Consider the following 14,934-nt stretch of genomic DNA (forward strand, 5'->3'; position numbering starts at 1 on the left):
AAGTAAGTATTCAAGAGGATATTTTAAAGCCATTAATTTAGCACATTTTTAAACACACTGAAAGCTTTAAAAACACAATCTTTTCCAATATGTTCGTTTGCTGCTCTGCTCTGTAGAGGCAGCTTATGTTTTTTTCCTTCTCTTTCTGGCACTGTTTACATTAGTGGTTCTGCTATTGCAGTTCAGGGGAAGAAGCCCCAACTGCTTCTTTAACAGTCTCTGTCTACTTGTATTTTCATTCTTAGCAGAAACATTGAAAACTGTCCCACTGAATTAATTAGTGCATGGTTCCCTAAAGTTCGGTTAACAGTCTTCTGGAGGAGGTTATATCATGAAGGATTAACCAAGAATGGCCTGACAGAACTGGGTCATCACTTAAGATACATATTATACTATTCTTAGAGCATTTATGGTAGTGGAGACTTGTAATCATAGATGTTTCATTTACAGTGTCTTTCCAGTTGCTTGTTGTAGAAATCTTCAGTTTCTTTGGCTTTTGTGTTTTATTTTAATGAGGCACTCTTAAAGAAATCCAGAACATATTTTTTAAGTTCATAACATCAAAATATATGGAATAGTACAAGGCAGTGAGATTTGTTGAAACATAAACTATCTTGCTGACCACATGGAGCTGCAAAAATATCTCAAGGAAAGTTGGGTCAATAATGTGGGCAAATGCAGAGAAAAAAATTTACCTTAAAAACCTCTAATAGAATCTCTGGGCAAATTGTTATAAAATAAAGTCATATGCTACAGTAAAATATGGCATGAGCAGATTGCGTAGTACTAGATGAAATATAGCTTGAAATGGGAAAAGAATACTGTTGTGTTCACAAAATGACACAAAACAAGTAATGATTTAGAATTTCTAATTTTAGAGAGAACATTATTTTTTTGCTATTCCACTTCACTCCTGTCCAAGGGTTGGACTGCATGGTTAATATAGCCATGGAAGAAGGCCATACATTCTTCTCTAGTTCTTGAGTTCTTCTCTGCTTTTATTTAGAATATATTACAGGTCCTCTTGCAGGAACACAACTTTATTTTCAGATTCATTTGCATTTCATTTTCATTCACTTGGTAGTTATTTATATTTGTAAACCATTGAGAGATGATATAGTGCTCTATGACGTATTATCTAGACTGACTTTGGAATAAGATTATAGAAAAGCCATTTATTTCAACTTCATCTGTAAATATATCATTTGGAAGTATTTACAGGAACCCATTATATATATATGTATTTATATGTGTGTGTGTATATATACACGCACATATATGTATGTGTACACATATGTATATACACATATATGTATATATGTACACATATATACATATTTAATTGGCTTCTAGGCGCTAAATTCATTGCCTTTTCTTTAAGCTTGGCTTTGCTCTTAATAATTAAAGGGATTAAAACATCAAGCTTGTGCTTCTGCAGATAAGAAAGCAATAAAAAATAAGGGAATGTGACTGGAGTCCTTAGTGACTGGAGAGAAACTGAGGATGAAGTAAAACAGTTGTTTTTAGATGTTGGGGAACTGTGATGAGTCATGAATCATTAGGAGTCTTCTTTAGCTTGAATCCATTTTTAGAGCGCTGTCATATATTCTAAATATATTCTAAATAAGTGCATATACTATGGGTGTTAGGCCCTAAGCATCAACTGTTCCACTCTACAGACCTGCTGTGATTGCACTATGCTACTTGCCAATGCAGACATTTCCAGGGTTTTTGCTGAACTACTTCAATTTATAGCTGACAGAGGAATACTTAATTTTTGGTCCAATTATTTTTTTGTTGGATTAATTAGCTAATTGAACAGTCCAAGGATGCCATGAGAACTGAAAATAATTTTGTCTTTTAGCTTGAATGGTTAGCAAATATTCATAGACTTGCTAAGAGGTTTCCCTTTGGGGGAATAATTGAGGATTGAGACTACAAAACAGGAAAGTTTTGATGCATTTCTTTAAATATAGTGGGATCAAATACCTGGAGCTTGTTTAATTGCTTTCAGATCTAAGCCTCCTTTCCACCTTCACCTTACCCAGAGAAGCTCCTGCTATGGTTCCTCACATGGCCAAACATCACTCACTCAGACATGGCTCACTTTTTCCTACAGTTCTAGACCAGCCTGTTTCTGGCACACAGAGGCATGAAGATGCCACCAAACCCTGCTCTTAAGCCTGTGGAGGAATGGTTAAGCGAGAGAGGGCATGATCTGATTGGGATGAGCAATCCCGTTCTCAGGGTAAGGGAAGGAATGTAGGCCAAGGCGAGCGAGCTGTATAGCGGCCTTGAGCACTACAAAAGAAGGTATTCACAAAACTGGTAAACAAGTCTGGACGGAACTAGGTTCCATAAATGTCAACAGAGCGTGGACAGCAACCTTGCACCAATCATATATCCACTTTATGCGCGTGGACAGAAACTGTAACCAATCATGTAACTATTGCTAGCGCATGCGTATTGCTTGTCGATATATATACTTTGTGTAAGCTCTAATAAAGGGAGAAYGACCATACTCATATTGAGACTCATCGTTACTCTGGGCCCGTTCCCCCCACTCCAACATAAGCCTGCACGTGCAGTCGGCCCAGGGCAGTCACGCTGGGGGTGGGAAGGCGATAACAACCTTGGCAGGTGTAGCAGCTCCGCATGCACTGGAGCACGTGCCTGCGTTGGCCCTGAGGAGCTACTACTGCCCAGTGAGTCGCCAAGTCAGTCTGCGCTTGCCGGCCAAGGAAATCCTTTTTTAGTCTCACCCAGTCCAGTACCGTGGGCAGCTACCTCTATTTTTAGCCTTCGCCCTAAACAAAGTAGAATTTGACTGCTACTTTTATTTCAGGCCAAGGGAAGTATCAGTAGTATATAGCCATCAGTTTCCAAGCCTGTGATAGCCATTGATCAAAGACATACCTGCTGGTGTCTTCTAACACCTGCTAATACAACAAGAGTTTCTTGCAGAAATCAGCCCATGCTGAAGAACAGATAAAAATACCATTTTCTCACTTTTCATGAATCACTTTACATTCAGTTTTGTGTACAACTTCTGCAAGATCAGTATCATCTTTGGATGAGGTAAGAGAGGTGGTAGCAGAGTCTTCATACAGAATAGCTATAAAAAAGCAAGTAGAAAATTACAATTTTTAACCTAGGTCTTAGCTGAAGTTTGGAATGCAAGGTGGCAAACCGTTCAGTGGGCATTTAGAAGGCTGCTCACATTTATATTGAGTCATTTGCTACATGAAATAGGAAGCGTTTTATAGTTCTGCTGAGAATTAATGTGAAATGGAGAAGTACTTTCATGAGATAAAATTAAAATATGAAAATATACTCTAGCCTTGAAGTTTTTGTGACCTGCCTTTAATGTGAATTACTCACATTCTGACTCATGGATTACATGATATCAATAACTCAATGAAATTTCATCAAGTATTACTTAAGAATATTCAGTGACTTTTTCCCTATACATTATCAAATAACATATTCAAGCATAAGCTTCCCTTACTTAATCAGGCTCACTCATGGGAGATCAAATAATAAGTTGTGCTATAGGAGTTATGGCTATCTTTTTATTTTGAAGAAAATAAGAAAGTACTTTTCTAGATCACAGTTGGTAATACTTTACTTTCCAGGTAGTTTTTGCTATTCATTTTCAACTTCTTTATTTTGTTTTCCAAGTGTAAGTAGAAGAACATATTAGGCACAGACCAGTCTCTCTCTCTTCTCTCCATTACTCCAGTGCCAGAGTTAACTCTGGGATAATTCATATGTGGAAGAGGTATCAATCATGGGTTTTGTGCTTGGCTAGCTTTTAGTTGGTGTATCATCCCTGGATAGTTTGCTCACAGATTAATTTATACTGGGATCAGTACAACTCAGCCACAGATTCAGTCATAATCTATTATTTGACGTTCACTTCTCTCAAATCTAGCACAAGAATGAATCTCAACATAAATAAGCAATTTCAGCAACCATGAAGGACAACTGGAAGAGCTAAAGGTAGGGAGCTTAAACATACAAAGTGCTTTGTACAGAAAGAGGAAAGAAGTTTCCCAGAGCTATTCAACTAGAGCCTGCTTCAGAAAGATATGACCTTTAGTTTACATACTAATTTCCCTAACTATCAAAGGTGCAGGAATTATTGTCCCAGGAAACTTTGATCGACCATATAGTGTTATACGGTATCTGAGTGCAGTCAGTACAGATCACTTCAAATAATGATAAAATATATCTTTTATGCATTCAGTTGCATGATACAAAATAGTAAAGAGAAACCATTTCATGACACCCTGAAATTGCACCCTGAAGCCTAAATACTGAGTAATTACTGAGTAGACTAATGAGTACTTTAATAGCTTATAAAATGTGTCTTCAGTACTCAGGACACATTTTATAAGCTATTAATGTGGCTGTATAAACAATATTTTTCAAATTTTCTGAAGTTAGTGACAAATTCACCATTTATTCTACTATTTTCTAATAGTCATATGCAAACTACCTGTAGTTATGATTTGTACACTTATTTTGAAATAACCATCATAGCTCAATCAGCACAGTAACTTCATAAGGTGGGTATGTTTTTAAACTCAGTCATGTATCTCCCTACACTAACATTTTACATAGGAAAAAAAAGATTTCATTTTCTTTTCATTTCTTGTTATGCCAGCAAAGACATCACAGTCCTTAGGATCCAAATTCAGCTCTTGACTTTAAACTTGGAAAACAATGAAATGAATAATGAAAGAAGTCTTGACAGGGTGCAAGCTATGTATTGGTCCATGCCAAGTAATCCTGTGAAAGAAGTAGGCTTTAACCTTACTAGTGCACAGAAATTGCTTGTATTCTTCAAAGAGAGCAGCATACCTTCTGCATTGCCATCCATTAATGCTGATGGTTTTGCAGACTTGTGACAGTGAAAATTCGAAGGATTGCTCTTGATGTTCATGTCTCATAGAGCATATATCAGTCACTAGCTCCATTGCAATAAAATAAACACACTGCTAGAAAAAGTTTGTATCCAGTCCGTTTCTTTGTGCTGCTGCAGTTTTCAAAGTGTATTTTTCCTGGTTTTCATTTAAAAATGAAGTTTATGTGGAACAAAATCCTACACACCATTATTATTGCCATAGTAGGGATTTAGGGGAAGAGGAACATGAACTGAAGTAGAATTTTCCTTTCATGTCTCTGATAATTATTGTTGATGAGAAGGGAAGAGCCAGCGGCTGTCCTAAATAGGACAGTTGTTTGAGTACAGTTAATCGGTGTGAAAAATTAACCTTGAAATGCTGTCGAGGTCAGCTCTGTTTTGGCTGATTTGCAGTGGAAATGCTGATAACAAAATTAAGATGCTAAAGAGGTAATTTAAATCACTCAAATGCTACAGGATCCTGTCATTTTTAGAAAATACGTGGAAGTATGTTTAAGGTATTTCATTTTCTGTTGCTCTTTATAGATAGAAAATGCTTTTAGTATTAAAAAATGGCTATCTCATTGAAAGTTTGTTCAAAGCTCTCAGTGGGACTAGAGCATCCATTTCCTTTCCCTTCATAGGTAGACTTTAAAACCCCCATGATTACTCACACCTCTAGGACATGATCCTTAGATTAGATGTCATGATAACTAGGCTACTACTTCTGTTCTTAAGGGGATAATGTAATTAATTAAGTCCTGAAGAATCCTTTGTGGGATGTAACAGACTTTTCCATTAGTACTTTATGCCAGCTCCCTCATCCCTGAGCAAACTGCAATAGCAAAGAACTGTTTCCCACGCCATCTATCTATAGCCAATGTTTTAGATCTGTCTTAACTCCATCAAGTTTACAAAACAGAAATGACAATATATTATCTGCTTTTTTCCCCCATGTTTGTACTTTTTTTTTTACTAGCTTTTTAATGGTCAGTCCAAGGCTGCTGTTATCCTGCCAAAAAAGGAGAAATGCCATGCTTTTGACAACTTGGCTCCCCATCTTTCTCACGAGTAAAGCCCTGAACTCTCAAAAATTCCTTTTCCCTATTTCCTTGAAGGAATCGCTCAGACTATGGAATTAAATCCTGCTGGATATGACAGTAGTCAAAAGCTCAGCAGTTTCAAATCCAAAATCAGCTTTGATTTTCCACAGAGCATCTCAAAGTTCTTACTTTTTAGAAGAAGGAAAGTAACATACATTACTTACTGGTCCAGTGTATGTGCAAAGAAAACATTTATATTTCCAGTGCTACTTCAATATGCATCCTGGGAGAATGGAAAACAAAGCAAAATTCAAAGCATTTTTCCATCTTTCATTAGAAAGTTTATTAACCTACAAGTATGTGAAGTGAAATAAAAGATAGTGAAGGGCAAAATGATGAACATCAGTCATCTTTGGAAAATAAAAATATTTTAACAACAAAACACTTTTTTGTTACAGCTAAGAAAAAAAAAAAGCCAGACATCTTGGTAGGTTTTCTTTAAAAAATATATTACAATTCAATCATATCAAAGTGAAGTCTTGTGGGCTAAAAAAATGAAAGTAGAAGAGTTAGCTCCAGTGCTCTAGCACTAGTATAAGTGTACCAAACATGGCAAGATTTTTTGTACAGTAATTAATAAACACGCACCCATTCATTTTCAGTCATTTAAACTACTATATATACAATCTTTAATATAAAGCATTTTTGTCAAAATTAGCTCTGTATTCTTCAGTCTGGATTTTACAGCTGCAGTGTAGGGATTGTTATTTGGAAACATACCTAATCAAAAATCCAATTTTAGTCACAGTATTTGGAAAATCCAATACATTTTAAATAACACATTCCCCACTTTTGATTTTTTATTCTAACTTCAATATTAACTTGACTTTGCAGATTGTCTCAGCAGAAAGTATGAGTACAATGAAATCTGCTTTCCCCTGTAATCTGCATGCACATCTACAATTAAGATTAATAGGTTCTCTGGGTACATCAAGATGATGACAAAGTTTATGTGTAACAGTGTGTTATGATTAAAAAAAAATCTTTGATAAAGAGCCATTAGGTTCATTATGCTTCTAAGTGACCAGAATTATTATGCCTATATTATTTAAAAGTTCAAAGTTTATCCTCTCTACATACTTTAAAATCAGCTATTGACTTTGTGCAGACTTTGCACTTTATTACTAGGGGATAGCTAACTCAGTTTTAAATGCTGTATTTCTCAGTATTGTAAAGTGAACATATAGAGACATAAGGAGTCTCCTTTATTCACAGCTGTGGTGAAGCCAATTCTTTATGTAGATGATGATTACTAAATTATTACATCAGCTTATTTATTAAATTTGCACCAGAACATAGTATGCATGTTGAGAAGTGTTTAAGTTCTTTGAAGAGCATAGTAGGATCTACAAAAAGGGCTATGTCATGAGGTTTGAGCTGAGTCTCTGACGAGTTAAAAGCAAAATTTACTCCAAAAGAAGCCTCCCTGTCACCCACATAGGATATAGGAGGATGGCTAACTCAAGTCCAATGTGCTTTTTCTCTCTCAAATGATACATAGATATCATTTAGCAAGACTATATTACCCCTGAAGGCAATCAGTTTTCTCTGAGCATCTATCAATGATCATCCATGAAGTAAATTCACAAATCTTTTACTTGACCTAGATGCATTGCAAATACAGCGCTGATATATGCAGACATTACTTACAGTAACTACAGAGCAGGAGTTGTACCCACGTACAGAAGGCTGACTTTGGTTGTGTGTTTATTTAGAACATATGCAATAGGCAAAATTATCACAAACTTATCTGTTCTCATGAGTATTTGGCTGAATATATCACTTGAAGATGTGACCTACTGGAAATTTTCAAATAAGTTAAAAATCTTTTATTCAGCTCTTCACTGATGTATATCAAAAAGAACTGTCTATATTATGAAGAATACTTGACCTAGTGGTCTCCAAATTATACATAAAGCAAGAAAATAAATTTTTGTGAGCACACAATTGCTAAGTACAGCATTTTCTTTTCACGGCATCAGAGAAGAAAGGTTTTATTTTAAAGTCCGTCTCACACAGTACAAACACGTGTATATCAGTAGCACTACATGTACCTATGTGCACACAAACCCAGTCAATACTTTGTCTTAAGGAGGGATTAAATGGTGGTTGGCTTTTGAGATCTTGTAGGTAATTTCTGTAATTGCAAAGTCCAAAGCTGATCAAACATCTATCCAAGGATGTGCGAGGATTGCCCAAGGAATTGCAAAGCAGCTGCTGCTTATGTCCATCAGGAACAAAGAATGTCAAGGGGCGGTTCAAATAGCCATATATGTTCTCAGCCTTGAGCACACCCACAGCAATGTCTTTAGATGCAGTGCTCTCATTTCTCACCACTTTAATGATAACAAATAAATGCAAAGTACATTGTATTTCCATTTCAGCCCTGTGATTCTTTTTCAAACGAGAAGGTTTTTTTAGTTTTTCTTACAGTTGATCCTCTGTGATGCAGTTAGTATTCCAAAGGCAACTGGTTCAGATTTTCCTAGGAATATATCAACGCCATCACAATAATAATGATAATTCTTTGTCTCAGACTGTATTGCAATCCAGACTTTCAGATAAAAGAACTGTTGTGGCACTCCTTGTGCTGAGCTGCAGAGCACATGCACCAAAACGTTGACGTATCATCTGCCCTTTACATCATATCACAGTTCTGATGTGCCAAAACACGACCCCAGTGCAGAAGGAAGGGAGGACAATAGGACTTTATGCTTCCCATTATATGCCATACAATGCAATTTCCCATATCTTTTCCCCATCGGTCAGGGATGCACCAAGCCTTGGGAGAACCTACTCGTGACAAGCGGCAGAGTTACCGCCTGGGCAAGGTGGAAAAGACTGCTGAGGTTGTGCTACAAACACACTAGCAGATAGCATCACTGTCGTTATCAGCAGTTGGAGCCAATACTGCCACAGCTTAGACTATCATTTTTAGGTTTCTAAAGGTAACTTCCCACTGAAAGAGAATGGCCAGTTTAAATAAACCATTGTATTTGGGGGCTGCTATTTTTGGGGCACAATTTTGCATTAAGGGTGAATTCCTTGGCAAATTTCATTTCCACTGAATTGCACAGGTCACAACTGACTATATAGGAGACAGAGCAAGGAGCCTCTTGGAAGAATGGGCTCCATCCACATAGTCAACGGAATGAGCTAAACTTTAAAGATGGAGACTGCTCTTTCCTTTTCTTTTGCTTTCTTGTTATTATCCTCAACAAAAATACCTTGCCGTTTTATTTTTTTTCCAGTTAATTCATTAATTTAAGCTATTATGTATTTGCTAACCACCTCTGACAGACATTAGTATTACATTAATCCTTACTTTAATCCTCTCCCTCCCCCCTCAGAGGGCTCCTTAACCAGACAAAATAAAGGCCAGTTGGCAAAAATGCAAAAAAGAAAAGAAAAAAGAAAAGAAAAGAAAAGAAAAGAAAAGAGAAAAGAAAAGAAAAGAAAAGAAAAGAAAAAAGAAAAGAAAAAAGAAAAGAAAAGAAAAGGACACACAGTAGAATATTTTTGCAATTATAAGCTAGATCACTAGAAACATAGATGCACAGTTTAAAATGGAGATACAAGTTAATGAAGAATGCAATGCAAAAGACCAGCTTAAGCATATTTTTCCCTACATCAACTATAAAAAAAGAAAAGGTGCCTTTTTAGCAAATATGCACAGAGATTGCTTAGTTGTTTCTAAGAAAAAAAATCAGAACATTTTACTATTTTTATCCTATGTTACAGTCCATATTACTACCTGTTTATAAAATTTAAACCTTTCCTTGCACTTAAGATTTACAGCATTCATCATCTTTGTCCTTTCACACTCAGTCCATGCTGACAAAAATAAACTGATTTATTTTACAAATTTTATGAAGTAGTTACTGATATGTTATGGATTATTAGTTGTGTATGGCAGAAGTAGTGGTCAGAACTGCAACATATGGAGTTGAAATGAAGCAAATGATTTGCTGAGGACTGGTGCTGGGCCTGGAGTACCCAGTGATCTTGAGGCATCATATAATATTGATGTATGTAATGCTTTTAYCATCTTCAAAACTATTCAAGCAAGGTATTCCCACAACCAGTAACAGACAAAAATCTGATGATGGATTTCCCAAGCAACTGCAGTACTGAGCTTTGCTATACCCTATCAGATCTTGTTGCTTAATGTCTTGACTAAAGATCAGAATGGAAGGTTAAGTTTGGCAACACAGTTTTTCTTCTACATAACTGTGCATCAGATCACCTGTATGAAGTGGCATTTGGTAAACTGCACTGTCCTGGGAGTTCTACTCTGAAAATGTGACAAAGTAAACTACAAACATGAAGTCCATATTTAAAGTAGCTGAAGTGGGAGCTGTTACCAGAACTGATCTGCAAACTAATATTTTTAAGCCGACATATTACAGTGTAAATGTGTTGCATACCTGTCTCTATAAAATTAACTGCCATGAAAAAAAACTGATCAGGATCTCCCCAATGTGGCCTCTGTCTGTCTGTCACTTGTATATACAACACAAACCTCATCTTGAGATTCCCGGTTAATGTACAGCAATTGTCTACTGGACAGATTAGGAGCCAAATATGATGGTAAATGAGAGGAAGGGGCATAAACCATGCCACTGTTCTCCTCGAGAGTCCCACTGAGCTACACATTAGCTTTTGGGGTCATTCGCTGCCGACATCCTTCGTAGAGGACGTGGGGCTATCTCGAACCGGTAGCAAGTCATAGTGACATGGAATGTGGCTGTTTTTTGGAAGATCATAAGGATCCTGGCTGAAATGTCCACTGTTACTGAACGCTCCCTGGACAACGCTCACCGTAGGTTCTGTGACAAAAGAGAACGCATACACTGAGCGCGAGAAAAGGCAAACAGAAGGCAAGCAGAGCTTTTCAGTCAGTTTGTGTTAAAAAATATTCTCTCCCTGCTGCTTAAATATAAAGATTCTTTGTCATGCTGAGTCCTGAAACGAAACAAAAGTTGATGTTCAAGTGTCTTGGCTTTATTCCAAAAAACACCTGCGAGCTTGCATCAGGGCTCTGCCATGAGTGTATTTAATGACAGAACCAAGCAGAGTAGCATCTGTTCTTGGTGTGCAAACAAACTAAAAAAGCCATAATTTTGGCTACATTGGCCCAAATTTGGGGCTTTTAATCGAGATCTTATGAAAAATCCTTAGCAGCGCAGTGGGGATCCTGATGGATTCCAGAGGAATCTCTAATTGGGAACAGAAATAGAAAATGATATCCTATACTACATGTGACGTGCACATTATTTCAGTCCAGAGATCATTAAGATAATTACCATTCCACAAGAACCCCAAAGGTTTCTCAATAATGCAGTAACTACACAGGACCCACATCAGTAAAATATCACTTTTGTGGGTGAAGATGCTGTTTTTTCTGATCAAGGAGAGGAAACAGAGCTTTTCTATCCCTCATGTACACCTAGTTCAACTGTAATCAGTATTTCACAGCCTAATCCAGAGCTGAATTATACTGCAGTTAAATGCTGAGCATATTTTCTGCTGTTGTTTAAAGAAAGGCTTTCAAACCAGGGACATTTAGAGCTGCCTTTTGGTTGTAGAACAGAACTGAAGGTATTTCAAACTATCTTCTTGGGAATTATACCACTTCATCTCAAAAGAATGAGTTTGTTATAGCTTTTGAGCAAGAGAGAGAATCTGAAAGCATCAACATTTTTTTAGTGATTTTCCATGTGTTTTGACTAAACTGATTCAGAAGAAAAGTATTGTACTCTTTGTCCTTAAACTTCACAATCTACGAATGCAATTTGTACTTACCAACTTCATAAACATTCTTACTGGCTGAAGCAGAGTTGGCAATTTCAGCGTATGGGGAATCCCTGCGTGCTGGTGACTTCATTTCAACATAGCCACATTCTGAATTTTTTGGTACAAGAGCTGGTGGGTCTTTTATAGTAGCATATGGGTTTTCAGAACTACTCAATGAGCAATTACTTAAATTGTATTCTGAGTTCTTCACTAGATCTGAAAGAAGAAAAACACACTGCTCTTTCAAATGTGCCATGTAAATATGGACGTGCTACTAAACAGAGCAAAATTCATTTTCATTTCTGAAAAACTCTGCTGTTATACAAATTCTGTAATTTTGAGTTCTACAAAGTCACTCATAAATGAGTATTTAAATGGAAACTAGTCACAATTCAAAAATTGTCTTACACAGCAATTAACAAAGGCACCTCTACCTCTCTGCTCTTATGGGCCTGATCTTGCCATATGCAAATTCTTGTTGCAAAGCTTGAGCACCTTCAATTCCCATTAAATACAGGTAATTTGCAGAATCAGGTTTTAATAGGCACTTCAGAATACTTTTTGCCTTTGCAAGTGCTAAACTCAGGACACTATTAAAATTACTGATCTAACAGTCTGCTCCCAATAGTAACGGCTAGGCTGGTAAGGTGACTTCTAGGAATGACCCCCAGTTTGAGTATGCAGCCATGAAAACACATTAACCAGTAACCACTTTCTCTTAAGTTTCCATAAGGTTAAGCATAAGAGAGTTGAGAAGGAAATGTCAGATGGCTTGTCATTTGGGGATTTGACTGAAAGACAGATAACTGTGTTTTGAGAGGTATTTTCTCATGCTGGGAAGAGATTTTATAGTATCCTGTGTTACTTTTATTCTGTGTTATTTTGCAGTATTCCATGTTATTTCAGTTTTAAAGCTGCGACTTTCTCAGCTGGTTCCTGTTTCTGAATATCCAGCTCGAGACTGACTTGGAGGAACTGTTCAGTAAATGTTTGCTTATAACTTTGTGACACCTTTAAGGTATTTGAAATTAGGCTTCCCCTAATCCTCCAAAACCAGGGAATGTCAGGTAGCAGCTGCTACATATTTAACTCATTATTCTTTTAGATTTAGCTACACTTTCTTCACTGTTTGGATATCTAGACATTCTAGCCACCTTGGCATACCTGAATCATGTAACAAAAATAGGGACACACACCAGTACAGTCCAGTATAAAGTCTCATGAGAAAATCATATAACTAGAAAGATCAAAATATCATTGCTTCCCTGAATTTCCCGAACTTTTCACTCTTCTCTATACATTCATACTTTGATATACTTTCCAAAAGCCCACAGTGAGCTCCATGAAGCACTGCAGGCTTGTGGGGGCCCAGCCCTACATAAACCATGCCAGTTGCAAGAGGAATTGGCTCTCCCCTGAAGCCTTTCATCAGAGGCAGCTTGAATCCCTACCTGGCTGACTGGGTTGAAGTCAAGGGCTGTCTCCCTTCTGCTGGTCAGAATAGAACCATTTTGTGATTCAGGTAGTACACAAATGGTTCATGTATGGAGAATGAGGGGCTTAAAAAGGCTTTTTTTTTTCTAAGGAAAAAAGCAACAAAAACACCCTCTCCCCAAAACAATCACCCCCAAATAACCCTTAATGCATTGATTCAGTGACTAGGTATAATTTAGTCCAAAATTATTTTATATTCTCTTCACTCAGAAATCAAAGACAATTTAGAAGATGAAATTAAATATCTATATCATTTCATTTAAACACATCAGAAAATACACTCACCTTTCAGGGATTTTCCCAAATATCCCCTATCAAGTCCAAAAGCACCTGAGAAAAATAAGATCAAAACCAGCAATTTTAAAACCAAAGTAAAATGAGTGGGTAACAGCTTCGAACCCTTTAAAAAAATCGCTTTGTGGCCAATTTTTCCCCTGACAGAGGAATGCTCTTATAAGCACTGTGCTACCCAGTAGAGGGTTACAAAAGCATTGGTACGATGTGCTTGCACACTTTCAAATAGTAGCTCCCTGAGCAAGGAAGTTGTTTAAGGTCATAAGAGACTATTAAATTATCTAGTTTGACCTCACATATGTCACAGGCCATTCCATTTCACCCAGTTACTCTTGAATGAACCCAATAACTGCTTTTTGATTAAAGCATATTTTTTGTCTGAATAAACCGTATCTACTAGAAAGGCTTCCATTTTGACCTGAAAATCTCAGGGTATGGCAAGTTCACTGCAATTCTGGGTGCTTTGCTCCCAAGGTTAATTACTCCTGCTGTATTTTCCAGGGTCTCTCCTTTCCAGTCCTTTGGCCTAAAGAAATGGCCTAAAACTCTTTATGCCTAGGTCTACAGCTTTGCAATTGTCTGTTATTAACAGATTTCTCTCAGTATAAACCCCAATATAAACATCTGTCTTTGGAGATTTGGCACTTATCTGGTTGCTAATCCATTCAAATAGCTTTAATTAATATTGTAAAGTGCTAATTTTTAATCAGAATGTATTGTGGTACTATGTTAGAAGCCTTACAAAAGCCTAAAACTATTATATCTAATACAATATCTTTATCAACAAAACTCATAGTGTCCAAGACGAAATTATGTTATTTGAGAACATCTATTTTCAGTAAAACAATTGGCATAAATTGTATTCCCATCCCATACATCTTTATTAATTAGATGCCATGTCAACTGTTCTCTTGTTTTTGCCTGGACTAATGCCAAGGTCACCAGCTCAGAGTTACCCAAGTCATCCCATTTGCTCTTTCGGAAAAACAGCATGTCATCAGCATTCATCCAGTCCTCTGGAATCTCCCTGTTACTCCACGATTTATTACAACAGGTTAACCACAGCCAATATCTCTTAGGAGTTTTGAGTACTAGGACAAATACTCTAAGGAAATGTAGAGTTGACTGTCATTATCACGACTTTGGGAAATTTCTCATCATAAAAACAGTGCTCTGTCTCTTGGCAAACAGGAGTCTTAACTTGGAAGATGCTTTTAGAACTTATACCTAAAGCAGTTTAGATTATTAGAAGCTATTTTTTTAAGCATCAGTTCTGTATGGTGGGGACTAAAACAAGAAAAAAAGAAAAAACCCACAGAACTATGCAATCTCTGATTG

The 14,934-nt window shown here is 36.8% G+C and overlaps 1 protein-coding gene across 2 annotated transcripts in view; it reads right to left on the bottom strand.

The window, feature by feature from the left end:
* Positions 1–6,242: 6,242 nt before the first annotated feature.
* The window catches only part of MEGF10 (multiple EGF like domains 10), a 104,952-nt gene continuing 96,260 nt past the window's right edge, over positions 6,243–14,934 (bottom strand). Inside the window, exons 23-25 of one of the 2 annotated variants that reach the window (XM_026056983.1) lie at positions 13,588–13,632; positions 11,818–12,024; positions 6,243–8,497 (exon numbers count right to left, since the gene is read on the bottom strand). In XM_026056983.1, the coding sequence (XP_025912768.1) occupies positions 8,430–8,497; positions 11,818–12,024; positions 13,588–13,632 (320 nt within the window). In that variant the 3' untranslated portion in view covers positions 6,243–8,429. Of the gene's footprint in view, positions 8,498–9,517; positions 10,842–11,817; positions 12,025–13,587; positions 13,633–14,934 lie in introns of those variants that run through there. The other variant, XM_026056982.1, reaches the window with a different exon arrangement.

The sequence above is a fragment of the Apteryx rowi genome, unplaced genomic scaffold (assembly GCF_003343035.1).
Source record: "Apteryx rowi isolate R43461 unplaced genomic scaffold, aptRow1 scaffold_135, whole genome shotgun sequence".
Taxonomy (NCBI): Eukaryota; Metazoa; Chordata; class Aves; order Apterygiformes; family Apterygidae; genus Apteryx; species Apteryx rowi.